Here is a 25,939-nt window from a genome sequence, read left to right on the forward strand (position 1 = left end):
TGCAGAGATTTCCCGCGCTTCGGTAATTCACTATCAGCCAATCGAAAGCACGCATTTACTTTCCTGGGTCGATACCATCCAACCGACGTTGAGAATCCGTCTGAGCCAATTGGGAGGCTGTGCTGCTGCTCTTTCGTCCAATGAGCTGCAAGTAGGATCGGTAAAACCAGCCAATGGGGGTCGAGTATCACTGTGTGACCGAAGCAGGGTCTTGCCGGGCTCATTTCGCCGCTTCTCCACCCGGCTGCTCTTTTTGGATCTCACTGCAATGGCGGAACAGCAGCAGTTCTACCTCTTGCTGGGTAACCTCATGAGCCCTGACAACAACGTCAGGAAACAGTCAGAGGTAAGACGAGAAAACGTGGCTGACAAGTTCGGCTACTGTAGGACACAGTGTGACGGGGTTAGTTGGGGCTAACCGCCCGTTAGCTAGCCAGCCTGGCCGCGCGCGCAGCGAGCTTTCACGTCAGGCTCCGTAGCCCACGTGCAGTGTGAAGCCGACAGCGAGTACTAGTCAGCTAACGCTAACTACCTTCACCATGCTGCGTAGTTACGTGGACATCATGTAGATCATGCACATACGAGCCCACTTGTGTCGTGTCTGTTCGTGTGTGTCTGTGTGAAGCCCAGGCGCGTTGATTTAACGTGAAATGTTCCCGTTGCTGGGTACCAATCCCATTTTCTCCAGCTGGTAGTGTAGCTTGTGGAGTGCAGGAAGTAGCATGAAGCTAACGGTGGCTAAGCTAACAGGCTAGCAGTAGACTTCTTGGACTACTTCAACATTAACCGTGGGAGTCCAGAGATTAAACGTAGACATATACGCCACTGTGTAGTTGCGGCGACACTCAACGAAACCCCCTGATAAATATGTTTTAGCTGAAGTTTAAAGGGGCAACCCATTCAGAGGACGAGCCCGGTTAGCAGTTGCGTACGTAAGGCAATGGCCTTCTGTCACTTCATATGTGAAAATCAGTCTAACAGAACACTTTAAAACATGCTCTCTCTCATCTCTTGTATAGTTTAATGCTATCCGTGAAGCAAATTATCTCGGTTTCCGCCACGTCATTAGAAAGACACTGGCCATCCACTCTCACTGGATTAGCTTCTGAGGATTTGTTTGGGCTCAGTCTAGCTGCCCTATTCACTTCCCCCCCACCACGATTAGCCTCTCGTTGAGGCAATGCATTGTTACCCTCTTCAATACCCCGACTTTTGGATGAGGTGATTGAATCTTATCACACAACCCCCACTGGCAGTCAGCGTTTCTCTTTATAAAACGCAGACTGTCGGCCGCGATGCTAAGCTCATTGGAATCCATCCTTTATAGGAGCTCTCTCTGCCTTACACTCACATAATAGGAATAGATCTGTCTATAAAGGACTTTAAACCCGTATTCATACAGCCAGTGACTTCCACTAATACACATTTGTAGGTGAGGGTGATGGTAATCAGTGAAGTTAGAACATGTATATGTTATAGGAAGCCAAAGTGGAAGTTGAAGTTAAAATGGGGGTGTGGTGGTTTTCTTCTAGTATTGGGGATGGATTGCTACAGCTAGTGGCATCTATTTAACCAAGACCAGTCTATTGTTTGACATCATGTTAAGGAGAAGCCAGTTGTGGTTTATTGCCATATAATTGGCTAGTTTTTACTTGTTATGCAAATGTTTCTACTTAAAAATCCATTCGAGTGTTTTTCACCTTTGCCCAATGGTGTTAGCTGGATTTTGGTCCTTCAACCTTACAAGACTGAATAGTTTTGTTTACCATTAGTACAACTTGTGCATGATCAGTGATCATCTTCTCAGAAAACACACCCATGGGTCACAACATCCCCACAGAGCCTCCTGTGTGCTTGCATTTCTCATGGGACCTTAATGAACCACCTTAAGATCAACAGAAACCAAAACAAATGGGCAGAATATAGTGTGCATCTGAACGACCAGTCTTGTTTATGTTAAATTGGCCCTTTAGTGGAAAAACATATCCCATGATGTAAATTGGGGATCTTTGTATTTTCATAATGACATAATAGAATAAATTTGAGTAGTCATTGTTGATACATGGTGTGTGCTTCATTTCTTTCATTTTTTTCCCCCCTTCCAAATCCCAACCCAGTGAGTCATTCATTACAAATATCTTTTTTTTTTTTTATTTTTTATTTTTTTATTTATTTTTTTTTAATCTATATACAGCTTCCAAGTTCACATATTGTGCACATTATTCTTTCAACACTGAACAACATGCTTACATTTTTCAATTCAGCCATGTTATACAGATAAAATGTAAAAAAATCCAGCTGATAAAAACCTTTTTGATGGTCACGCCCATGTTTGTCCAGCCATAGTTTCTAGTTAAACATGTCAAAGCGTAGAATTACAAACGTGTGCGAAATGCCATTTGGGACTGTAGTAAAGTTGGCATGATGTTCCTTTACTAGTAGAAATTAGTCTTCCATGAGACTAAGTGTGCCAATGTGATGCATACACCAAATGGTATGTGTCATCCTTACCACTGTCCATTCATTTTCTTTACAGGAGACGTATGACACTATCCCAGGACAGAATAAGATCACGTTCTTGCTGCAGGCCATCAGAGATGCAGCTGCTGCAGAGGAGGTTCGTATATGGACTTCTAAGGCTTCACATGTTTTACGACAAGGCTATGGGACTTTTTTTTTTTTTTTTTTTGTTTATTTATTTTTTTAAACCTATTTTGTTGTCCATTTGTCCCATGTTAGACTTTAGTATACTCTTGTGTGATTTGACAGCAGTGGTTAAATCAGTGCTTGCAGTTGTCTGATATTCAAATTTATTAGTCAATTATAAACAGACTTTTCTGGCCTTGGTACCAAGTCTTGGAAAGTCAAAGTTCATGTGATGTAACATCTCCAGTGACGATCCTTTCTGCATAAAGCAATATATTAACTTTAAAAAGTGCATGTTGAAGGCATTTTGAGAATGTAGTCTGGTCGTCACATGTGGGCCGTCACTATAGCCTGACGCGAAGACTTGTAGTGAGTCACAGTTTTGGCATTTGAGCAGTAATGTTTACTCTGAATCCACCAGCTGCTTGGTCCCTCATGCTTCCTCTCCATGGCTTTACCTCGAGGCTGATATTTTTAGTCTTGAAATGGGAGCAGGCAGAGAGGTACTTGGCCCAGGGAGAGTGACTCTGCCTTTCTGCGATGCTGCAGGTCTTCTCGCGGTTGTTATTTTAAAAATTATAATTGTTAATGATCGTCACTATCCACTCTAAAAACTTCAGCTTATACCCTGTACATGATCTGACAGCTACAAACATGTTTTCTCGCCTGTGACACTTACATTTAACAACTTTGTCAGGTCTGATGTGATTATGGTTAAAACACCTGTGTTTCATCTGCTCAGGTCAAACAGATGGCAGCAGTGCTGCTGCGGCGACTGCTGTCTTCCTCCTTTGAGGAGATCTACCCAAGCCTGACCATAGAGATGCAGACGGCCATCAAGACAGAGCTGCTGACCAGCATCCAACAAGAAACCTCGCCAAACATCCGCAAGAAGGTCTGCGACATTGCTGCTGAGCTCTCACGCAACCTCATCGGTAATGATCTTCTAGCATTTTTCTCAACCTCCTTAAGCTGTTTACTGATTATGTAGGTATTTTCCGTGTTCTAGGAACTTAGAACAGTGGCCAGGTGAGAATGAAATATAAAGGTTAACAGTGACTGAATATATCTCGTTTGCTCTCTCCGATTTTATACTTTTTTTTTTTTTTTTTTTTTTTTTTGAGTGTTAGTTATTCATATAATGCCTTAGTCATTAAACAACGTTGTAGTTATTGCTCTTAAGATGAATCTGATTTTTGGTTTATTTCATTTAGATGATGATGGGAATAACCAGTGGCCAGAGGTACTGAAGTTTCTGTTTGACTCTGTCAATTCTGACAATGTTGGCCTACGAGAAGCTGCCCTGCACATATTCTGGTGGGTTCCTTTTTATTTATGAAAAGTGTTTACATGATCAACAGGCAAACTACTGACATTAGGGCTGTTGTGTGCTTTATTTACCACGTTGTGTCTTGGCCTTTTTCTAGGAACTTTCCAGGAATCTTTGGCAACCAGCAGCAGCACTACATGGAAGTTATCAAGCGCATGCTGGTCCAGTGCATGCAAGACCAAGCAAATCCACAGGTGAGCTTTCAGCACTGTTCAGTTTAGGCAGTTGACTACTCGACTACTTAATTCATATGCCTGTATATTTAATTTATTTAAATATCCTTCAGATTCGAACCCTGGCAGCTAGGGCTGCAGCATCTTTTGTTTTATCCAACGAAAGCAACACGGCACTGCTGAAACATTTTGCTGACCTGCTGCCGGGAATCCTGCAGGTAAGAAACTCATTCACACACGATGTGCTCACAGCCTACAGAACAGATGGTTGTTGTCCCAGGAGTGATTATATAACTCTTTAGTTAAAATATATTCATATTATATTCATATTATATTCATAATTTTTCATTTTTTTTTTTTTTTTTAGTAAGTAGTATATTAACATTGTCACTCCACATCAGCTATCAATGTTTAAAATTCCTTACTAAGCAGTCTGACTTGGGATGACAGAGGTGGTAGTTAAGCCACAAATTCAACATTGTCTGCAAACCACTGCCAGGTGGAGCTACAACACTAACCTTGACTTTGGTTTCGATTAGGCCATCAACGAGTCCTGCTACCAGGGAGATGATTCTGTGCTCAAGTCTTTAGTGGAAATTGCAGACACGGCTCCCAAATACCTAAGGCCCAACCTAGAGGCCACTCTGCAGCTCTGTCTGAAGGTGAGACAGCAAGTATCACTTTACTGCCATTAAAGTACATAAGCTTAGTGGTGTCTGCATGGTCAGCTTTATTTGAAACGTTTCACCAAAGTGTTGCCTTGTCTCTTCAGCTATGTGCCGACACCAACCTAACAAACATGCAGAGGCAGTTGGCTTTGGAGGTCATTGTCACCTTATCTGAGACGGCAGCAGCCATGCTGAGGAAACACACCACTATTGTGGCTCAGAGTGGTGAGGATTTGAATCGTCAAAACGTATTTGCTGTTGCCTAGCTTAGATTTGCTAACCTAAAAGATGTCTGGAATACCTTTAGACAGTAGCATTCTTTGTGTGCTCAGTGCCCCAGATGTTGGCAATGATGGTGGACCTTGAGGATGATGATGAGTGGGCTATGGCTGATGAGCTGGAGGACGATGACTTTGACAGGTACGGCCTGGTATACAAAGACAATTCAAAGGATTAGACATTACGTCACAGTCAACATGTTTTGATTGTTGGTTAATGACCTCATAGAACAGAACTGTCAGCATTATCACAACTGTTAGGATAAAAACTTTGTAGGACCTTTGATCTATTTTTGCCAATTTCTTAAACTTGAAACATCACTTGTTCCTTTTTAATATATTAATGTTTATATTGGGGTATGTTTCTTGCCACTTACCAGTAATGCAGTGGCTGGGGAGAGCGCTCTGGACAGAATCGCATGTGGTTTGGGAGGAAAGATAATTTTACCCATGATCAAACAGCACATCATGCAGATGCTGCAGAACCGTAAGTGAAACCACTGAAAATTCAACACAAAATGTCACAATAAGTTTGAGAACTAGAAAATGATATGAACACGGTTTGTCTCTAGCTGACTGGAAGTACCGCCATGCTGGACTGATGGCGCTGTCAGCCATTGGTGAGGGCTGTCATCAGCAGATGGAGGCCATCCTCCAAGAGATCGTCAGCTTTGTCCTCCTCTTCTGCTCCGACCCTGTAAGCAAAACATATTCAAACTCGAGTCTTTTAGACAAAGATAAACCACCCAGCAACCTTACGTCAGCTTAGGGTGACGTGTGAAGTACATTAGTTAATGTATGAATAGATGATCAGGTTTTCTTGTTTTGGCAAAATATTTGGTTACCGACCTGGTTACACAGCAGGTGCTATGTTGTAAGGTGGTTTTGAGTTTGGCTTCCTTTTCCTTCCTCAGCACCCGAGGGTGCGTTATGCTGCCTGTAACGCTATTGGACAGATGGCCACAGACTTTGCTCCAACTTTCCAGAAGAAATTCCATGACAAGGTAACTAAAGTGATATGTAGTGAATTATAGGTTTAGTAAAGCTGTAATCTCTTCTAACAAGGTGTGCAAAGAAAAGTCTTCACAAAGTTGTCAAGAAGGAGGAAGAAGGTTACAGTTCCAAGTCAAGACTCTGAGCCTCCATCCTCTGTCCTTTTCAGGTGATTTCAGCTCTGCTTCAAACCATGGAGGACCAGAGTAACCCTAGGGTGCAGGCGCACGCTGCTGCCGCCTTAATAAACTTTACAGAGGACTGCCCCAAATCACTGCTCATTCCTTATCTGGACAGTTTGGTTCAGCACCTTCATGTCATTATGGTTGCCAAGCTGCAAGAGGTACAAATATTCCTTAATTTTAAGAAAAATTTAAAGAGAAATTTGGTTGTTTCTTTGAAACCTGCCATTTTAGATCCTGCTGCCAAAATGTTCAACAAATGTCGGCTTCTGCCTTTTCAGCTGATCCAGAAGGGCACCAAACTGGTCTTGGAGCAGGTAGTGACGTCCATTGCCTCAGTGGCTGACACAGCTGAGGAGAAGTTTGTGCCATATTATGACCTGTTCATGCCCTCACTGAAACACATCGTAGAAAACGCAGTGCAGAAGGAGCTCCGGCTGCTGCGTGGCAAGACTATAGAGTGCATCAGTCTAATTGGCCTGGCTGTTGGCAAAGAGAAGGTATGTGCAGCCACTGTAATCAAACTATCCACTTTTGACAGGTTTCACTGCTTGTTTGTGCTTCAGATGTCTTCATAGCTGTTCTCTTATTTCTGTCCTAGTTCATGCCAGATGCATCTGCTGTCATGCAGCTGCTCCTTAAAACCCAGACAGACTTCAATGACCTGGAGGATGACGATCCTCAGGTATGAAAACTTGGCTCTCTATATCTCTCATGATCCTTTTTTTTTTTATTTCTGTTGCTGTGTAGTAAATGTGTCACGTTGTATGGTTTTTAGATCTCCTACATGATCTCAGCCTGGGCCAGAATGTGTAAGATCTTGGGGAAGGAGTTTCAACAGTACCTGCCTGTGGTGATGGGCCCCCTGATGAAGACTGCCTCCATCAAGCCTGAGGTGGCCCTCCTTGACAGTAAGTAGCACAATGTATTTCAACCATATACTGTGGAGGTTTATAAAGAGTGGCATTCGCAGATACACATTTAGGTATCTGTGCTGAAAGCTTTGAACATCTAAGACAAGTTTCACTTTGTTTTCAGTGTAACTTTATACTTCTCTATCTACAGCTGTTCTGCTTTTCAGACAGTATTTGAAAATGTGCATTTGTGTCTTCAGCCCAGGACATGGAGAACATATCAGAGGATGATGGCTGGGAGTTCGTAAACTTGGGAGACCAACAGAGTTTTGGCATCAAGACAGCCGGCCTGGAGGAGAAGGCCACCGCCTGCCAGATGTTGGTGAGCTGAGAGATGCAAAATGCACAAATTCTCAGCATCCTTAAAACCCAGGTCATTGTTTGTTGATTAAAAAAAATGTTTTGTTTTTTTAATTTATTTTCCAGGTTTGTTACGCCAAAGAGTTGAAGGAGGGTTTTGTCGAGTACACAGAGCAGGTGGTGAAGCTGATGGTTCCACTACTCAAGTTCTACTTCCATGATGATATCCTTTTTGTTTCATTAGACATTCTCACTCATTTTAGTTTCGTACTTGATGAATTACAAAACATTTAGCTAGGTTTTTGGTTTGGTTTCCTTGACTGTCTCACGCGTGCGGGTCGCAGCAGCTGAATCTATGCCCCTGCTGCTGGAGTGTGCACGTGTCCGAGGGCCAGAGTACCTCACCCAGATGTGGCATTTCATGTGCGACGCCCTGATCAAGGCCATCGGCACCGAGCCAGACTCAGATGTTCTCTCGGAAATCATGCACGCTTTTGCCAAGGTAACATCAGAGGGACGGTTGTTGTTGTTTTCCTTTGTCCCAGAAAATTTGAATGCATTAGGAACCAGGTCCACTTCTTTGATCTGACTGGAGCTTGTTTACAGTGTGTTGAGTTGATGGGAGACGGCTGCCTGAACAACGAGCATTTTGAGGAGCTGGGCGGCATCCTAAAAGGAAAGTTGGAGGAGCATTTTAAAAACCAGGAGCTCAGACAGGGTGAGTCTGCTGTTTAACAATGCAAACTGTTATGCAAATCAACTTGTTGGGGACAGAAGCTGAAGGCTCAAATTATAGACATGAGTCATGCTTGCAGCATTTTTTTTCTCTTCCTGTACTACAACTGTACTAGTTGTTAATGACATTTTTTTAAGTAATCCTTAAACACACTCATTCACAGCCAAGAGACAGGATGAAGACTATGATGAGCAGGTAGAGGAAACCTTACAAGATGAGGTAAGTGTGGTTACAAACACCTGGAAATTTTGCCATTTCATGCTATGTCTTACACACAATCTTTACTCTGGGATGTAGGACTGTGCTGTCTTTCCTTCAATGTGCTCATCTCTCCTCTTGTGTTTTTTTTTTTTTTTTTTTTTTTTTTTCTCCCTCATCCAAACAGGATGAGAATGACGTGTACATCCTGACCAAAGTGTCGGACATCCTGCACTCTGTGTTCAGTAGCTACAAAGAGAAGGTGCTGCCATGGTTTGAACAGCTGCTGCAGCTCATCGTACAGCTAATAGTAAGTACCCCATACCTGATTGGGAACAGCACCTCCATTACTTGTAAATTATGCTGCACATCACACACTGAGAATTCAACAGTAACTAAACTGTCTTGCAACTGTTCCAGTGTCCCAACAGGCCGTGGGCGGACCGGCAGTGGGGTCTGTGCATCTTTGATGATGTGGTGGAGCACTGTAGCCCATCCTCTTTCAAATATGCAGAGTATTTCCTGCGGCCAATGTTGCAGTCACTGTGTGACTCGAGCCCAGAGGTTCGACAGGCCGCAGCCTATGGGGTCGGCGTCATGGCTCAGTATGGAGGAGAGAATTATCGCCCGTTCTGTACAGGTACAATGCGACTCTGGCGTTATGACGCTATTGGCAGCATATTGCTTTTAGCTGACAATTAATGTCTTTGCATCTTTGCTTGGTTCAGAGGCCATTCCCCTGTTGGTCAGAGTCATCCAGGCAGCCGACTCACGCTCCAAAGAGAATGTCAATGCCACAGAAAACTGCATCTCTGCTGTTGGAAAGGTCATGAGGTTTCGGCCAGAGTGCGTCAATGTCAATGAGATTCTTCCCCATTGGCTCAGTTGGCTCCCACTCAATGAGGACAAAGAGGAGGCTGTCCACACGTTTGACTTTCTGTGCGACCTCATTGAAAGGTAGGACAGCCACCTTCTAGTTTTCCCCATTAATTGCTCAGATGATGATGCATCAAATCTTTAGAAATGTAGATTTTTGTTTTCAGTTTTTTTTCCTTATTTATCTCTCCACAGCAACAACCCCATTGTCCTCGGCCCAGACAACTCCAACCTTCCTAAAATTTTCCTCATCATCGCAGATGGAGTTGCAAACGAATCTGTCAAGAGTGAAGATGCTTGCAGCAAAAGACTTGCAAATGTCATACGTCAAGTACAGGTACTTCTTAGAAACAAGTTTGGAAACGGAGTACACTTGGCTTGAAGTTTCCATGTCAATAAGGAAATCGTAGTAAAGCTTAAGAATCTAACAACTTAACGTTTTAACATCCAAAGTTGTAGAGCTCAGTCACAATTGATATGGGCATTATTCGACATCCATATGTCAGTTCAGAGATTGACCACTTTTTGTTGTGTGCTCCAGGTGTCAGCAGGGTTATGGACACAGTGTGTATCAACGCTGAACGAGACGCAGCAGAAAGCCATACAGGACCTACTGAATACTGCCTGAGCCTGAATCCCCCGTCACCTCCCCGCTCTTGAAAAAGCCAGTGAAGAAAAGTTGAGCTCCTGGATTTCTTCCATACACCTTCTTCCTCCTGCTCTGATCTGTAGTGTGTATGGACGCTGGCTTCATCACCACCCCCACCTTACTATTGTATAACTCTACCTACATTAAGCCAACTGGGGAGCAGGTTGGACATTTGACAGAGGACATTGGCCATCCACATTAGAGCCATACACCCCGTGCCCAAGGAAATGGGAACGAGTGTCTATCGGTAATCCCTGGGTCATCACGGTTAAGTCTTCTATCTGGACGTTTTGTTTCCAACCATTCCCTGACGTTTGACTTGTCTCGCTGTGCCCTGATGGACTTGTTCTCTACATTGGCCAACACAACTCATTGGACAGTAAGGCTCAGAATGGCCATAGTGGGGGAGGGGGAATTGGGGACAGGACACTCGAATGGACTGAGCAATTGAATGGGGTGAAAATGCACACTGGGCAATCACTGCCTGTCTCCTGTGAATTTTTTTTTTTTTGTATTTTTATTTTATTACTTGTTCCATGTCCCCAGTGTTACCTGGGGAGGGAAACTGCCTCTGTCTGCCACAGCTCCAGAGAGCATGTTTCAACAGTATCGGCATGTTTAAGTGGCTAACTCTAGAAAATATAAATAGTTAGGAAATTTACATCATTGTCTGGAAGAATTAACATTGATTTATGCAGCTCTCCTCCATAGCCTTCCAGACAGCTGTTCACAGGAAATGAATTGAGACTGAAGATTAAATGTTTGCTGAATTCAACTCATTAAACATAGCAGTTTAAGAAGAGTAAGGGGTTCTAAGAAGTCGGTAACCTGTAACGTTAGTTGGTCATGGCCACAAAGTGGTACAAGCTGGAGGAACTTGAATAGTAGAGTATTTGTAATCTGCGTGCTAACATTACCATATTCTTAACTTTATGGTTTTGACCCTTTGCAGTCCTGCAGGTTTGTGATGGAATTCCAGAACATACCAACAATAAAATAACATTTGAGAAGTCAGAGAAATTAGTCTGTTACTTACCTAAAATACATCTAGTTTTCTTGCAGAGGTGGATTAACTAGCTTCAAGTTGAAACCTGTTGGCTTACTAAAAGCTGGCACTAGGATAAATTACTGTGAAGACAGGCAGTCTTATCTGGGTCAGGTGCTGGACTATCCATACGACTATTGGGTAACTAAAAGTAAAGAAACGGTCTTCAAAAGAGGCTACTTCACATTTTTTGTTAAATGTGATGTTTGTCAGAAAGTTATAATTTACATTTTTTAAAGTTGTCAACAGTTCGTAGTTTCTGTTCTCTAAACTAAGTTAACAAATTGCTTGTTTAGTTTTTTTCCTCATTAATTGTTGACATGGAGGTGTTGAAGTGTGTTCTCTCACCAATCAGTCATGCTACATGCTATCGTACTATATTTTGGCAGTTACGTCTCATAAACTGGTCACAAAACTGACCCTTGCATGTTCAGAGATGTCACAATTTTCCCACAACATCTGAAGTGAATTCATATTTAGTCAAAGTGGCTGCATAAATCTTTCAGGAGTAAAACATTTGCTTAAAGTAAACTAAAGCAGAATGAGTTTTGTCATGTTAACTGTATCCTTATAAATGCAAACCCAAGACATCAGGCATTTGTTGACAGAAGTCTGTTTCAACAGAGCAGCCATGCTTTATTCAAACACCTAGACCAACAACAAAAAAAAATTAAAGCTTTCAACCAAACTACATTAATGGATGGTGACCTGGTGTCTTCTGTAGACAGCTGGAATTGTTTTTCAAAATATACATTGTACAGCTTGCAGTAAGACATGCAGTTTGTTAGGTAGATAAAGGTAATGCAACAGTCCTGCAACAAATCCTCCATTTACAGAGGCTTTATATATATATATTTTTTTTTTACTGGACTGGTAACGATTTACTGTCATGGTCAGTTGGAGGCTAGTTTGTGCTGTTTAAATTCTGGTGTTACACTTATAAACAAAATACTCTAAACACCCTCAGTATTACACAACACACCCAGCAGCGCAAACCTCCACATTATCTTCATAAAATAGTTTATTGCAGGGCTGCTGTATTAGCCTTTAGCTAAATATAATTTATTAGCAACACGCAGTAATGTTGTTCCACTGGAGAATGTTGCTGGAGAATGTTTGTTTGTGCAGGGAAAATAATGAGTTTGTTCACTTTAAACTTTACTGGGGTTATTTTTTTTTTTTACAATTGAACTTGGAAGTTTACATCCCCAGACCAGCTGGGAAAACGGGGCTAGGGCAAATGAAGGTCTGTCACTTCCTGTCTGCACCGTTCTTGTGTGAAAGACATTTCTGAACCATAACACAGGACTAGTATCTGCTGTAAGGCAAAATGCAGTTTTCTTTGCTAGAACCAGATTTAAGATGTCAGTTCTTAAAATCTCTTCTGAAGCACAAACAGTACTGGTTGGATTTAAAGTAACAATGCTGGTCTTTTAGCTTAGACATGATCAAGAGCATGTTGTAAATGAAACCTTCAGTGGCCAGCTGGATGCAAAAGGGGATCAATTCATCAATTCTAGTGAGGTACAGTTTAAAAAAAAAAAAAAGTTCTTGAATAGCATGGCTGTTAAAGTGACAGGAAACCCCATGATGATTCTGATTAAAGACTGATGAGCAGAAAATAAAGATTCAGTTTACCACTACCAGAGCAGGGAGGAGAGAGTGTGCCAGAGTCAGGAGAAAATACAGTATTTATAGTGAGGAGGACGATCTGTACAAGCTGGTAAGCAAAATGAGCGTGTGGAACAGGAAGGTGTCAGAAATGAAGTGCTCCACATTGAAACGTGATTTAGTCAGTGATTCTCACAGGATAAATAATGACATCCTCCAGTCAGCTTCTCTCACTCTTCTTCCCTCCTTCATTTAGTCTTTTTTCACAGGTAGTCCTTGTCTCCTTTTAGCGCTCACTCCTCCACTACTGGAGCATGTCCACAAAAGCATCAAACTCATCTATGTTTTTCTCATACACGGCCAGTTTCTCTGGCAGCGAGTCCTGCAGAGAAAAAGGGCAAAAATTACTTATTTGACTTCATGTTTTTCCCTGAACCACACCATGAAAACAAAGACATCAACAATAAAAAGAACAGGCACTTAACCAGGTCATCAGCCATGGACTGGGAGCTGATGTGCAGTGAGAGACTGGCCAGTTGTGGAGGGTTTTGAAACTCTCTGTAGAAGGTGCCCAGGTCCATTGGCAATAAGTCGTCTTTAGAGAACGCCGGCCGCTACAGACAGATGAAGAGACACGTGGAGTTCACAATGAGTACTGATAACAACATTCACAGTTCAACACAATATCTGATCTTGTTGCACCTCTAGTTTCAAGCCTGGGTTGTAGAAAATGGGATAATAGTTACGTACAAAGTCGACCATGACGAAATCATCTTGCTGCCCAGATCCCTCTGAGCCCTCGGAGTGAAGGCTGGCCTGCAGGGGGGATGGGCAGGGAGGAGACTCTGGAGGTTGCACCTGAACACAAACAATATTAGCTAGGAAATTTTATGTAATCTTTAAGATTCAAACATCTCCATTTTAAAATATTAATGAGAGGACTTCATGAGGATCGTCATCAAAATTAAATCTACACTTACCATGGGATCGTTCTCCTCTGAGTCCAGGCCTCGAGGAGCAAATGCAGCAAATGGCAGATCCAGACTGGCTGCTGTTATCTACAAATAACACACAGTCTAGTCTTCAGCAAAGACAATTCTGACACTGTGTTAATGAACAGTTACACAATGTAGGGAATTAACACAACTCCGTTTGATTTACCTGTGTGCTGGGTTTATTGACAAAGGCTCCAACTTTCCTTGTGAAAGCATTGAGAGACTCAACGGGATCAGAGGGAGAAACACTCCTCCTTCCTTCTCCACTCTGTGACAGGCCGTCGTCATCGCCACTGAGGAGAGAGATCAGACACTGTTACAGCGGGTTCACACTAAGACTGAAATATCACATCTCAGAAATAGAAATGCTGAGTTCAGGAGATGCCAGGAGAGAGGTACCTGCTGCCAGGTGTGTTGAGAGCGTGCTCTACTGTCACATGGACATCAGGAGGCTGAGCAGGAACCAACACAACCCCACCCTCCTTCCCAGCTTGCAACACCTGAAGAGGAAGAACAGTGCTTTTTGTTATTTATACCAAGATGCTTGCTTTTTCTTTAGATATATTAGTCAGGGTTCAGTTAGCGTCTGATGGATTATCCCAAAACTTACTTAATAAATTGATTATCCCATAAAAACTGATATAAAGTCACATGTACAACAATCAAGCTAAAGTGTTTTAGCACCTAAAAAAAAAAAAGTATGGTAATGTATCAGAGTCTACTATTATATTAAAATTAATTAATGACTGAATGATTATGCATCACCTGGTTTGGATTGGCAGCAGGGTGGCAAAGCTCAGCAGCTCCTCCTAGAGCTGGAGGTTGGTAGGACAACCTAGAAGCATACAGCTAGAGAGAACGGAACAGACAGAAACAAGAAGTATGAGTCAAACAACAGCTCTCGACATGGATGAAGGATGAGTGAGGCGTACTACTGCGCATGGAGATGATAAAACAGGTCTAATTAACAGCAGCATTCGCAACAAACTGAAGCTACAACACTATAAGCTCTGTGCTGAAGTAAGTGATGGAAGTTTGAACACAGTCAAAAAGGATGATGGTTAAAAAAAAGTTTCTGATGCAACCCTGACACACCAAAGAGCAGCACACATCCCAAAACAAATGAGAAATAATTTCCAGTTTCAGGGTGTCTCGCACACAGTCACACTCTCATTGTGGCCAGAATAGACTCACAGTGTGAGTGACAAGTCCAGGAGCCAATGGAAGCTGCAGACTGTCCAGGGGAAGGGGCTTAGACAGTTTAGAGGGAGACGGACTCAGTGTACACACACACTGAGGGAACGCAGGCACACACACACACACACACACACACATAGACACACATGCGGATAAACACACAATAAAAAGACAACAGGAAAGAGAAGAGAGAAAGAGAGGGAGAAAGTGAAGTAAAAACAGGAATGAAAATGAAGAGAAGTCACCATTTGATAAAGAACGACACAGTACAGAGGAGTAATGGAGCATGTTGACCTACCTGAGAAGGAGGGGAGGTGGAGAAGGACGTGGTGCAGACCTCTTGTGAATCTTGAGCTCCTGCAAATGGTCCTCCATCTTCCTCGTCTGGGGCTCTAGATACGCATATTATAATTTATGTGAGGACATTGTTTTATATGGAAGAATCAACTCCAAAAAACAAAACAAAAAGGAAAACGTGTTTTTATAATATGACATATTTATATGGACATATATTTATAGTTTTAAAACTAAAATCCCTTCATAAAAAAGCTGTTGTTGTATTCTGTTGGTCCAGTTGAGTCACATGTTAAAATATTAAATAAGAGTCCAATAGACATAAGTGAGAAAGACCTGATGTGACCTCCAAAGGATGCATTACATCACCTATAAGCTCTCTGTTGTTTGTGGTTGTTTAAACTTGAGTGGCGTTTTGTCCAGATGATATCAGCATTTCAAAATCAACAGTTACGTGCTTTGCAGAGCTACCTGTAGTTGCAGGGCTGTCCCATGTTTGCAGGACGCTGGCTGCTGCAGGGAGGATCCACAAAATGATCCACAATGATCCCCATGATAGGAGCTGACCGCTCAAACTGCCTGCAGAGGACGACGTTTAAAAAGCAGATAAATTATGCTAATTTTCACAAGTCAAGACAATCAAATAAACAATAACTTTCTTTGTGAGAGAGCTGTTTTGGTTTAGCAGCGGTGTATAAGTTACCTGTTAGACATAAATGCCAAGTTGGTGCGGTAGGCACAAGAAAGTGTGACTGTGCCAACAGGCGTACCAACAACACCGACACGCACCGTCTGAAAACCTTTAAAACAAACATCAACAAACCTGAGTAAACTAGTTAGAGACATCAATGTGTTATCCTAAACACTGACTTCACTAGGTAACCACATCTAATAAGTTAATTTACTTCTGAAATATTCAGAAATGTTAATAAGTTCTGAAGTCACACGAGGCTGCAAAGACTCTTAAATGTGAGTCTTGTTTCAGTGACTTAAGACAGTAAAGCTGAGTTTACAGTTACCTTCTCCTAATCCAGTCAGCTGGACTTCTCCAAAGTATATCCTAAACAGAAGAAGAGCAGCAGAAATAAGAGAAACCCTCTATGTTTAAATGACATTACTAAGCAGAAGCAGTGGAACCAGAAAGTTAGATTAAAACCAGTGTGATTGCAAATCTACTGTTTAACGAGGCAATTAACAGTCCACACACCTGTACAGTATGACATAGTCGTGTCCCTGCTTTCTGGACAGTTTATATGCAGGTGTTACTCTGGTGATGGCCAGCAGAGACTTAAGAAGGACAGACAGACGATTGTAGACTGTATATGACACCTTGATGTCTTTATCACACCTGCAGCAAGGACAGACAATACACGGACTTGTTACAATACAGCAGCTTGGTGGTATTTAACTAAATGTCAGCTTCATATTTAAAAAATATCTGCAGTTTGTCAATAAGAATATTTTTATGGACATTGTAGTTTGCTTGTTGTCCTATTGTTATCATTAAAAGCTTCTTTCCATTAAGAAGAAAAATTTATTGCATATGATCTCAATAGTTCCTAGTCCTAAAATACTTTTTTAAAATCAGTAATCCTTCACATTTTTTGCAGAAGCAGTAACTAAAGACATCCTGACAATTCTGTTGCCCGAGATACATTATTTTATCAAATATGACTTAAATTCATTGTTTTTTTCCTGTTAGAATACATGCATACAACACTATTTTATTTCAATTTGCTAATCTAACATTAAGAAATTTCCTTAATAGGCTAGGTATAGATATAGTTTTCCTTAAGTGTCTTTGTTAACTCATGCACGGTCAGTGGGGACCTGTTGTGGCACAAGGTTTGGACAGGATGTCTCGCCTTCACTAAAACTGCATTTTTCAAACAGCAGCACTTTAGATGTGATAAAATTACAAAGTGTCACTGAAATAGAGACAAAGTGAACCATTTATAGCTCAGTGAAGCTGATGGTGAAAATGCTGGCTGTGATGTATTTTTATGCCTCTCCACAATCCACTCACAAAGCTTTATGTCCAATACAGGTGACAGACTGTTGTGTTTTAGTTGTTTGAAAAACCAAGCAGAGAGAGTGCTGCGCATGACAAAACAATCATCAGAACTTGAACTCTATTACCACAGATACGAATGCATTGTCTTCCAGACTAATCCTGTTGGTTAGGTTACATGTAGACGGTGCAGATAGATCTTGTGTTTCATTAAAGATTCCCCCAGTTGAACATTTAAAAACCAATGTGAAAGCAAAACCCAACTTACTTTTCATTCATCTCCAGGCACCAAGTCTCCAACTCCATGGAGTCACCCTGAGTCAGTCAGAGAAAGACAAATGAACAAAGGAGCATGACATTGAGACAAAAAAAATATTGTAAATAATTTTCTGTTTTTTTAAACACACAGAGTAGATGAGTCCATTGATGTCAATTCGTAAAATAATGATCATATTTCTATGAACTTCTTTTATACAAACACGTTTGGTGTTATGGTTTATTCACCTGATCTCACGTTATGTTGAAATCACGAGATAAGCAGAATATGAGGCAAGGTTGCCCCAGATAGGGAGGTTTTTACCTCTGACGTTTTCAGGGAGATCTCGACACACATGGACCGTCCGATACCTGGAAGCTGGCCAGCCAGTGCCTTCTTGGCTTCATGAGTCACCTCCGGGATGTCTTTTATAGCCAAATTAAACTATAGAAAATGAAGAAGATAAGATTTCTACTGATCATAGAGGGGAGACACAGGTTGCAACAGAACAGAAAAAAGCTAGGATGTAAGAAAAGAGATCCACTGAATATAAAACTAACCTAATTTTACTTTTACAAGGCATAACAAACAAGCAATCAAAACTGTGTGCATGTATGTTAATCTATAGCAAACTATGTGATATAATTTGTCATCAGTTGTTACAAAACATGAACAGAGAAGGACTACATTATTTTACCCAATCAGAGCCAGTAGGCGATGATGAAGATCGAGTGCAGATCTTCTCTCCAAGACGAGCCTGGACAATCACCTGGACAGTCTGCAAATACATAACAGGATATGAAAAACCAAACAGCTGCCACAAAATTTACCTGGACGAACATGGATACTGTTGTGTTGTGCAAAGGTAAAATGTTGCTCAATAGTTCAAACTGTATTTTTTAACGGTGTCAGCACCAGAAATAAAATATACTGTATGTCTATTATATTAACATGAAGAAAGGGATTACAAGATTCGAGTAATTAATTATTAAGCCCCTTTAGAATTGAGGGAAACTTAAGGCAACTAGAAAGCCCTGTTGGGTTCAGCAAGTCCCCTCAGTAACCTTTTATCATTGACATTATTCAGCAGACGCATGTGACTATCGTATCAGCCTTTTACCTTCAAGGCAAAGAACTTTATGAACTTGTCCAAGTCTTTCTTATCCTGGGGGCTCAGGTCACTGTCCATGTTGACAAAACCCTGCAATCAAACAAGACGACCAATGACAGAGATAGTTTGTAGAAAATATACAGCTTCAAATTAACTGCACAAGCTATTATTTACATGTATCGAAAATTGTGTTTACTGAACTGAGATGGATAAATACAAATATTTGCAGAATAGGGTGAATGTTAACTACCATATCTGTAAATATTTAAAATTAAATAAATGAATAAAAAATTAATTTGCTCCTCTAACATTACAGTCAAGTAACATTTAGGTTAGAACAAAATAGCCTATGTATACTGGTATTTTAACTGAATTAAGGGTGATAAATACCTACAATTTAGCTAACACAGTTCTCCTGTTAACCCTCCATTCAGCATCTGTCTATAACAAGCTAGCAAGCGAGGCCTCCACGTCCACATGAAACTGTTCGTTAACGTTAAGATTTGGAGGTCACGGTAGACTACAGAACACTGACGGTCACCTTACACGACACACTACATCCCCTCACAAATTAAAATAATGCATCTGGATAATTTCATTTAATATTAATCGACATTTACGTGTCATAAAGGCGACACTGGATAGGTGAGTCGCTGGGCAACTAACGTTAGCCTACGGCTAAGCTAACTAGCTAACTGGCTGAACACGACGCACTCTAAGTTTATCGTAAAATAGCACAACACTTACATTAGCTTTTTCCTTCACAATGCAGTTTCAATGCTCTACAACTGAAGTCGACACAGGTGATGGTCAACCATACGCCCCACAAACAATTATTTACACAATGCCGATGTAAACAACATCAACAGCGGCTGTGCTACTTTTCTGTTTATCTTCTCCATGTCGACGTGTTTGGATAGCGGCACGTTCACAGAAGCACTTTCCTACAAGTCGTGTAAACGTCTTTAACACGTACAGCCCGGAACCCACACATGCACAATAAAAACAAGACTAATCTTATACAAATAAAATGACAATTCCTACTTTACAACTCTCGTCTTTGTGGAAACACAATAGTCCTCTCTGTGTGTCGAATCTGCGAATTTGAGCCGCAAGCTGGGTTCGTGCGGCTTGTTTTGGTTCATAACTCTTCGTACAGGTAAGCTGGGCTTTCGATTAATGCACATAATCATGTTTTCTGTTTTTATTTATAGATGTAAGCCTAAATATATATGCAGATATGTTCAGTAACTACCACAAGCACGCAAAGCGGCAATTAGGATAGCGTTAGCTAAAATACACCTAGCTAGCTAGCTAGTTAGCACTCTGGGTTGCGTTGAATCAGTTATGTTGTAGTAGCTAACATTTAGGTTGATTGTTTACTGATAGTAAGTCTTAAACAATGGGCACATTGCTTCATAATTTTAAAACACCATTAATTTATAAGTAACAGCCCACAATGAACAAAATAAATATGTCTGAATTAAACAGAAAGGACTGTTTATCTCATGACTGTGTCTCATTCAGTAGAATACATACTGCAGACTCATACCTTCACATGTATTCAGCCTGCAGAGGTTATAATGGCACAATAATAGCAGGAAACTAAATAAAAGTGTGATATAATGTGGAAAATATACTGCACAAAATGGCTATTTTTATATGGTAGTTGTTCTACATTGTATGTAGATGTATATGTGTAAACAAACTGCAGCCTTAGCCCATAGTTAGATAATATCAGTGGTTTGAATGAATGTGTATAGTCACAAAATGTAAATATAAACATGTGAATGTAAAACAAAATCATAATATTATGAAATAATGTATTTATGTGAATTACCTCCAGTATGGCAATCCCCATAGCCATTTTGGATTGTGATCTCCTCTTACATGGTCGAGGTCATAAGACCTTGGACCGCTTTGACCTGGACTCTGTCTCAGACACCTTCCTCCTCACACAATTTGGCTTCCCCAGGGAGTTTATTCTGTATCTGGTCGAATTACTCAGAGAGGTGAGTATGTCCCTGTCCTCAGTTTTCAATACACACATTCAATTGAAAACGTTTCCAATTCCTTCCTCAAAATCTGTATACAACTATGTCAAGTTTAATGTGGTTATGTTGTTTATTATTTCTGTGTGTTAGGCTCTTTGTAGACGCACCCAGAGGTCTAGAGCCATCAGTCCTGAGGTCCAGGTGTTGGCGGCTTTGGGCTTCTACACATCGGGCTCATTCCAGACGTCTATGGGAGACACTATAGGGATCAGCCAGGCTTCCATGTCAAGATGTGTGTCCAATGTGACCAGAGCGTTGGTGGAGAAAGCGCCTCAGTTCATCACATTCAACAGGTGTGATATATGCTAGCAATTTTGTGGTTACACAAAGAAGAACCAGTGATGAGAAAAACAGCACTTCAGTGGCTTACTAGTTAACAACCCACAGTCTGATTCATGCTTGTGAATGAGCATGAACATCATTACCTTTACAGAAAGACAAAGACAACAGATGCAATAACACTGTTTTCCAAACAGAGATCCCTCCAGCAGAGAGCAGTCCTTCCAGGAATTTCAGAGGGTTGCAGGATTTCCAGGAGTTCTGGGGGTGCTGGACTGTGTTCAGGTTTATTATATTATATTATATTATATTATATTATATTATATTATATTATATTATATTATATTATATTATATTATATTATATTATATTACTTTTCTAGTCACCACATTTGCAGATGACAGCATGAGGGGGAAAATGCTTAACAGCTTAACAATGTTTTGTTTATCTTTCCTCTCCAGGTTGCCATCAAAGCTCCAAACAGTGAGGACTCATCTTATGTGAACAAGAAGGGGTTTCACTCTGTGGGCTGTCAGCTGGTTTGTGATTCGCGAGGATTGTTGCTCAGTGCAGAAACCCACTGGCCAGGTGGGCTCAAAGACACTGATGTTCTGCAGAGATCTGCTCTTTGCAAACAGCTGCAGGACACAGAGGAGGGCTGGCTGCTGGGTGAGACACAGATTTTAAACTTCACTCTGTAAAGTGTTAAAAGGACCCAGCACACAGTAGATGTTGGACCTTGTTACAGAGATCAGAATTTTAAGGTTTTTCTATTTCCTAGGTGACCGCCGTTACCCTCTAAAGAAGTGGTTGATGACGCCGGTTGACTGTCCTGAATCACCTGCAGAGTTTCGATATAATCTAGCCCACACTGCTACACATGAGATAGTGGACAGAACCTTCAGAGCCATCCAGACCAGATTCAAATGTTTAGATGGCACCAAAGGATACTTACAGGTACACTACTCTGCTCTCTACAGTACTGTTCATTCTATTTTTTGTATTCTATGTTGCTTTATCATTATCACTTAATCAAAAAAAAAAAAAGAGTTAATGACTAGTATTAAACTGAGCAGTGTTGTATATGTATTAAAGCCTTTATGGTCATCTCTTTCTTCATGTCTGCAGTATTCTCCAGAGAGGAGTTCGTCCATCCTGCTGGCCTGCTGTGTCCTGCACAACGCCTCACTACAGTCTGGATTAGACGCCTGGACTCTGGAGAGGACTGACCCTCTAGAGCAACCTGAGAGCCTGGAACAGAGACCTGAGGACCGCGACAGCCAGGCAGAGGACCTCAGAACACAGCTCATTCTTAAACACTTCAGCTAAACTTAGCTGAACTCTGAAGTTTGAAGGAGATAAAGACTGATTGTATTTTATTAGCCAAAGAAATGATTCTGAAGTTATATTTAAAGCAAGAAAAGTCCACAGACACAGAGTTGCTGATGCAGTTTTTTAATATTTTGCTGGTTTCTACTCTACTGACTACACTAAGATAACATAGTTTTATATGGAGGAACATGCAGGATGCTATACAACAAACCAAGACAACATCATATCCAAACACATTTCAAATAACTGAAGTCCTTGGGAAGTGCTGGATTATTCTCTCTGGACATTCAAACCTTTTCCAAATAATCAAGGAGAGGTTAGAATAACCAAGCACTTCCTGGTGTTTTATAACTACTCGAACTGTGTGTAGCTACTGTGTCGTCCAGGTTTCAAGTGGGAAAAGTCACATTCCTTGTTATTTCTTTTGTCCCTCCCCAATTTTTTCCCCAAAACAACCACTAATTACTTTTCTTATTCTCCCCGTTCCCACGTAGTTCCACAGGTTACAATCTTGGACCATATCACAATACAAAAACAAGGCCCTTATTTACAACATCTGCACATTAAGTTGTCATTATTTATGTACACTGGTGCTCTGAGACTGTTAAGTGTGAGAATGACAGGATGTTTGCGCAACAGGCTGCAGTCACATGATTGTTTTGTGTATTTTTAGCATGAGGGACAAAAAAGGAAACAAATGCAGGAAAGAAAAAACAGAAAAGTGTAGTTAATTGAAATGTTTTGGAGATTAAAATAGTATATATGGGTGTTTTATTGTCAGAACCTATAATTATTTCTTCCAGGATTTTGACTGTGACAGTGAAATGTTGGTTTTAGTAAGTTTTAATTTGAAGGAAAACCATGACATTTTTGGGAGCATCCTTGTTTTTCTGACTAGTGGTGATGACATAAAGATTTATTTTAAATGTCGTGGTCTTCCTTCAAACTGTGCAGAGAACAAAGCTAGTGGTGTTTCACTTTCTGGAATGTATTAGTCCCCTGATTGGCTTCATCAATATATACACACTTTCTACAAACAGGAATAAATACAACATACACTGCTGTCGCATGAGCACATTTAGCATCCATGTTCAAAAGTTTTCTCTTCTGTTTGGGTGTGTAATTATTTATTTTTAGCAGAAAATTTAATTAAAGCATTATTGTCAATGTTCATTTTTTAAAGTCTACAGTTGGTTTATTATTTTTTTGTGCTTTTTGGGTCAAGAGACAGTTCAGATTCAGAGACAAAAATTTATTTTTGTGGTTTATTATGTGATCTATGGACATTTTGAAATTATGAGGGGACAAAATCCGAGATTTTCATGCGACAGCAGTGAAACATAAACACTGTATTACAGTTAAGACAAACAGATCATGTCAAAGCTTTATACGTCATGAAACAGCATGTAAACAACACACCATCATGTAAAACCTCACATCATCCTAAATGCCAAATCACAACAGACAATTTCTTCTTTTTTTTTTTGCATAAAATAAATATGCTCTTTTTTGATGCTCAGAATATATTATGAGTTGTATTTTTGTTAGTTTTTTTCATGAACATTATTTAGAAAAATGAGACAATAATATAAACTAACGTTAAAAACAAAATTCAGTATTTATTTTTTTGTTGCATAAATTAAATATGCTCTTTTTTTGATGCTGCAAATATATTACATATACAAAATTAAATTCCATAAAAATACTTTGTTTCCCAACCTCTGTCAGAACCCCTTTAATGAAATATGGTTTCCCCTAAAAAATATGAGTTTTGAATTTTTTAAAAACTACCTTTAACTTTAGAGATGGAATAAAAAATGTAAGATGGCAACGGAAACAATGGCCCCAAATACACCCAGGTCAATCCTGAACATTAATCCAGTTTAAGATTAGTTAAAAGATACAAGAAGTGGTGAAATGAAGCTGAGGCCAGCTCTGATTGATACACTGAGTGAACTAGTTGGAGTTAAAGTTTCCAGGTTTAGCTCATGTTAAGGCCAAGTTAGTCGTGTGTGACTGAAGTGAAGGCACTTTAACATTGGCACAGTGACGTGTTTGTGCTAAACACACCAACATGTCTCGATGTGTAATGTGCTTACTGCAACACATAATGATTTTATGTTTACTGTTAAAAACACAGAGGTGGAATGGTTATTTGATGCTGTAGCATTTCATATGAGAGGATTTGCTGTTTTCCTGTGGTTAATATCCATGTAACTGGTGTTTGGACAAAACACAAACAGCAGATGATTTGTCCTCGGCTTTGGAAACTATGACGGGCCTTTTTCGCTGTCTCTGCCTTTTTGGTTTTGGACTTTTAGCAATTAATTTATCAAAACAATAACAGATGACTCATTAATCACAAGAATCATTAGTTGCAGCCCTTTGTCAACATATGGTGTGTGATTGGTTGTACATTGCATTGATCACCTAGCCAGCCCATGGAAGTTTTCCATGTACACAATATATTTCATATATGACGCCACATAAAAATCCCATAAAACTCTTTTCTAAAAGGCAAAAGTGGCCGTGGTCCATAATCATTATAGATCTGTCATGACATGATCACATAATACTCTTTATGTGATGTTTTGTAATAGTTAATGTGAACATGCTAGAAATTTCAATATATTCTTTAATTAATTAGGTTAAATGAATTAAAATTGTCTTTGTGGTTGTTAAAACTGAATATTTTGGTGGGATATTTAGAACTTTAAATATGTAACAATGGACATTCTGCTAATAGGGCCCATATAAAATCAAGTATATTCAGGTGTAGCGGAGTCGTGAAGCACAACGTACAAGCTGGCTGAGGACAACGGGAGGACTGCGTCTCGAAGCTCACTGAAGGGGACGATGAAATACGTAGATACAGGCAGGTTTTGGTTGAGTTAGATGAAGATGTGAAGAGTCCAGGAATGAGAAGGTTTTGGTCCTTGTAGGGGTCAGAGGTGAGAAGTCATGTGAGATGGAGTCAGGCTGTCTGTTAGAAGAACTCTGAGACTCCTTCTGGTTTGGTTTCTCTGAAGACAGAGAGACGAAAGCTTGTTAATGTTGTTTGACATGTAACATACAAAGATAACTTAACAACTAACATTATTCAGGTGGATTCTGACCTCCAATCTGAATTGGGCCCAGTTGTCTGGTTGCTCTGGGCGTCTGCTGTGTATCGGCTCGTCTGGATGTGGGAGCGGGCTTCTGACTGCAGCCTCTCCCCTTCTGACGTCACCGAACTCTCCTCCAGCGGAGCTCCTTCATTGTAGAAGAGCAGGCTGCGAGAACGCACTGCAACACACAGACACACCAGTTTTATCATCACTGATTTGAAATCCCTTTTTTGTTTGTTTGCTTTTGATATTAGGGTTAGATAGACATGTTTCATCTGTCTGTGAAGGACTGTGGATCAGGCCAAAGTTTCCTTTTGAGTGACATTTTGTGACACGACAAAGTCCTCTGACAACTGAACTCTAAAATGAGCTGCTAATTTAAAGATGAATCCCTTTAAACGCTTTTTACATGAAAAAGATCACAATCTAAATGGGTTTGCTAACAAATGTATTTTATCAGTTGTATTTAGCTTTTAATGAACTTTGAGTTTTTATCCCCAGATAGTTACGGGGCAGATTTTTAGAATCGGGTACAGCCCCGTTCCCTCAGCACTCAGAGGTTGGTTCCTGGCAGAAAGCAGTGGCACTTAACATGATGACAGGCTGATTTCTGGTTTTAAAAGGGGGTTTCCCCAAGGGCGAGTGGTCAAAAGAAAATGAAACGCAGCGAGGAAAGAAAGTTGATATTTGTGTGACATGACCAC

General features: G+C 40.6%; 4 protein-coding genes across 5 annotated transcripts in view; 2 read left to right on the forward strand and 2 right to left on the reverse strand.

The window, feature by feature from the left end:
• Positions 1-184: 184 nt before the first annotated feature.
• Positions 185-11,681, forward strand: kpnb3 (karyopherin (importin) beta 3). The gene is made up of 26 exons (XM_026361886.1): positions 185-346; positions 2,537-2,617; positions 3,389-3,581; positions 3,861-3,963; positions 4,074-4,170; positions 4,263-4,367; positions 4,689-4,811; positions 4,922-5,042; positions 5,150-5,237; positions 5,476-5,582; positions 5,668-5,792; positions 6,010-6,099; positions 6,258-6,431; positions 6,552-6,770; positions 6,872-6,955; positions 7,049-7,181; positions 7,385-7,506; positions 7,611-7,707; positions 7,814-7,986; positions 8,091-8,202; positions 8,384-8,439; positions 8,606-8,728; positions 8,839-9,058; positions 9,147-9,375; positions 9,490-9,631; positions 9,836-11,681. The coding sequence occupies exons 1-26, from the start codon at positions 269-271 to the stop codon at positions 9,920-9,922; spliced, it is 3,282 nt and encodes a 1,093-aa protein (XP_026217671.1). The 5' UTR covers positions 185-268; the 3' UTR covers positions 9,923-11,681.
• Positions 11,682-11,842: 161 nt separating this feature from the next.
• On the reverse strand, positions 11,843-19,372 carry atg13 (ATG13 autophagy related 13 homolog (S. cerevisiae)). 2 transcript variants are annotated; one of them, XM_026361887.1, is made up of 18 exons: positions 19,211-19,372; positions 18,473-18,553; positions 18,050-18,130; positions 17,677-17,796; positions 17,365-17,411; positions 16,293-16,433; positions 16,105-16,145; positions 15,789-15,885; positions 15,557-15,664; positions 15,090-15,183; positions 14,789-14,887; positions 14,360-14,443; positions 13,994-14,094; positions 13,761-13,887; positions 13,580-13,657; positions 13,350-13,457; positions 13,085-13,213; positions 11,843-12,981 (listed from the first exon to the last, which is right to left on the reverse strand). In XM_026361887.1, exons 2-18 carry the CDS (start codon positions 18,539-18,541, stop codon positions 12,904-12,906), a joined length of 1,602 nt encoding a protein of 533 aa, XP_026217672.1. In that variant the 5' UTR covers positions 18,542-18,553; positions 19,211-19,372; the 3' UTR covers positions 11,843-12,903. The 2 variants fall into 2 exon arrangements, with proteins under 2 accessions (XP_026217672.1, XP_026217673.1); XM_026361888.1 differs by lacking the exon at positions 14,789-14,887.
• Positions 19,373-19,516: 144 nt separating this feature from the next.
• On the forward strand, positions 19,517-22,142 carry harbi1 (harbinger transposase derived 1). The gene is made up of 7 exons (XM_026363987.1): positions 19,517-19,622; positions 20,310-20,475; positions 20,608-20,810; positions 20,994-21,081; positions 21,258-21,465; positions 21,578-21,753; positions 21,925-22,142. Exons 2-7 carry the CDS (start codon positions 20,311-20,313, stop codon positions 22,123-22,125), a joined length of 1,041 nt encoding a protein of 346 aa, XP_026219772.1. The 5' UTR covers positions 19,517-19,622; position 20,310; the 3' UTR covers positions 22,126-22,142.
• Positions 22,143-25,041: 2,899 nt separating this feature from the next.
• Positions 25,042-25,939, reverse strand: part of creb3l1 (cAMP responsive element binding protein 3-like 1) — a 28,631-nt gene continuing 27,733 nt past the window's right edge. The window contains exons 12-13 of the mRNA XM_026363985.1: positions 25,245-25,413; positions 25,042-25,151 (exon numbers count right to left, since the gene is read on the reverse strand). Of these exons, the coding sequence (XP_026219770.1) occupies positions 25,115-25,151; positions 25,245-25,413 (206 nt within the window). The 3' untranslated portion in view covers positions 25,042-25,114. The remainder of the gene's footprint in view (positions 25,152-25,244; positions 25,414-25,939) is intronic.

The sequence above is a fragment of the Anabas testudineus genome, chromosome 2, assembly GCF_900324465.2.
Source record: "Anabas testudineus chromosome 2, fAnaTes1.2, whole genome shotgun sequence".
NCBI classification, from domain to species: Eukaryota; Metazoa; Chordata; class Actinopteri; order Anabantiformes; family Anabantidae; genus Anabas; species Anabas testudineus.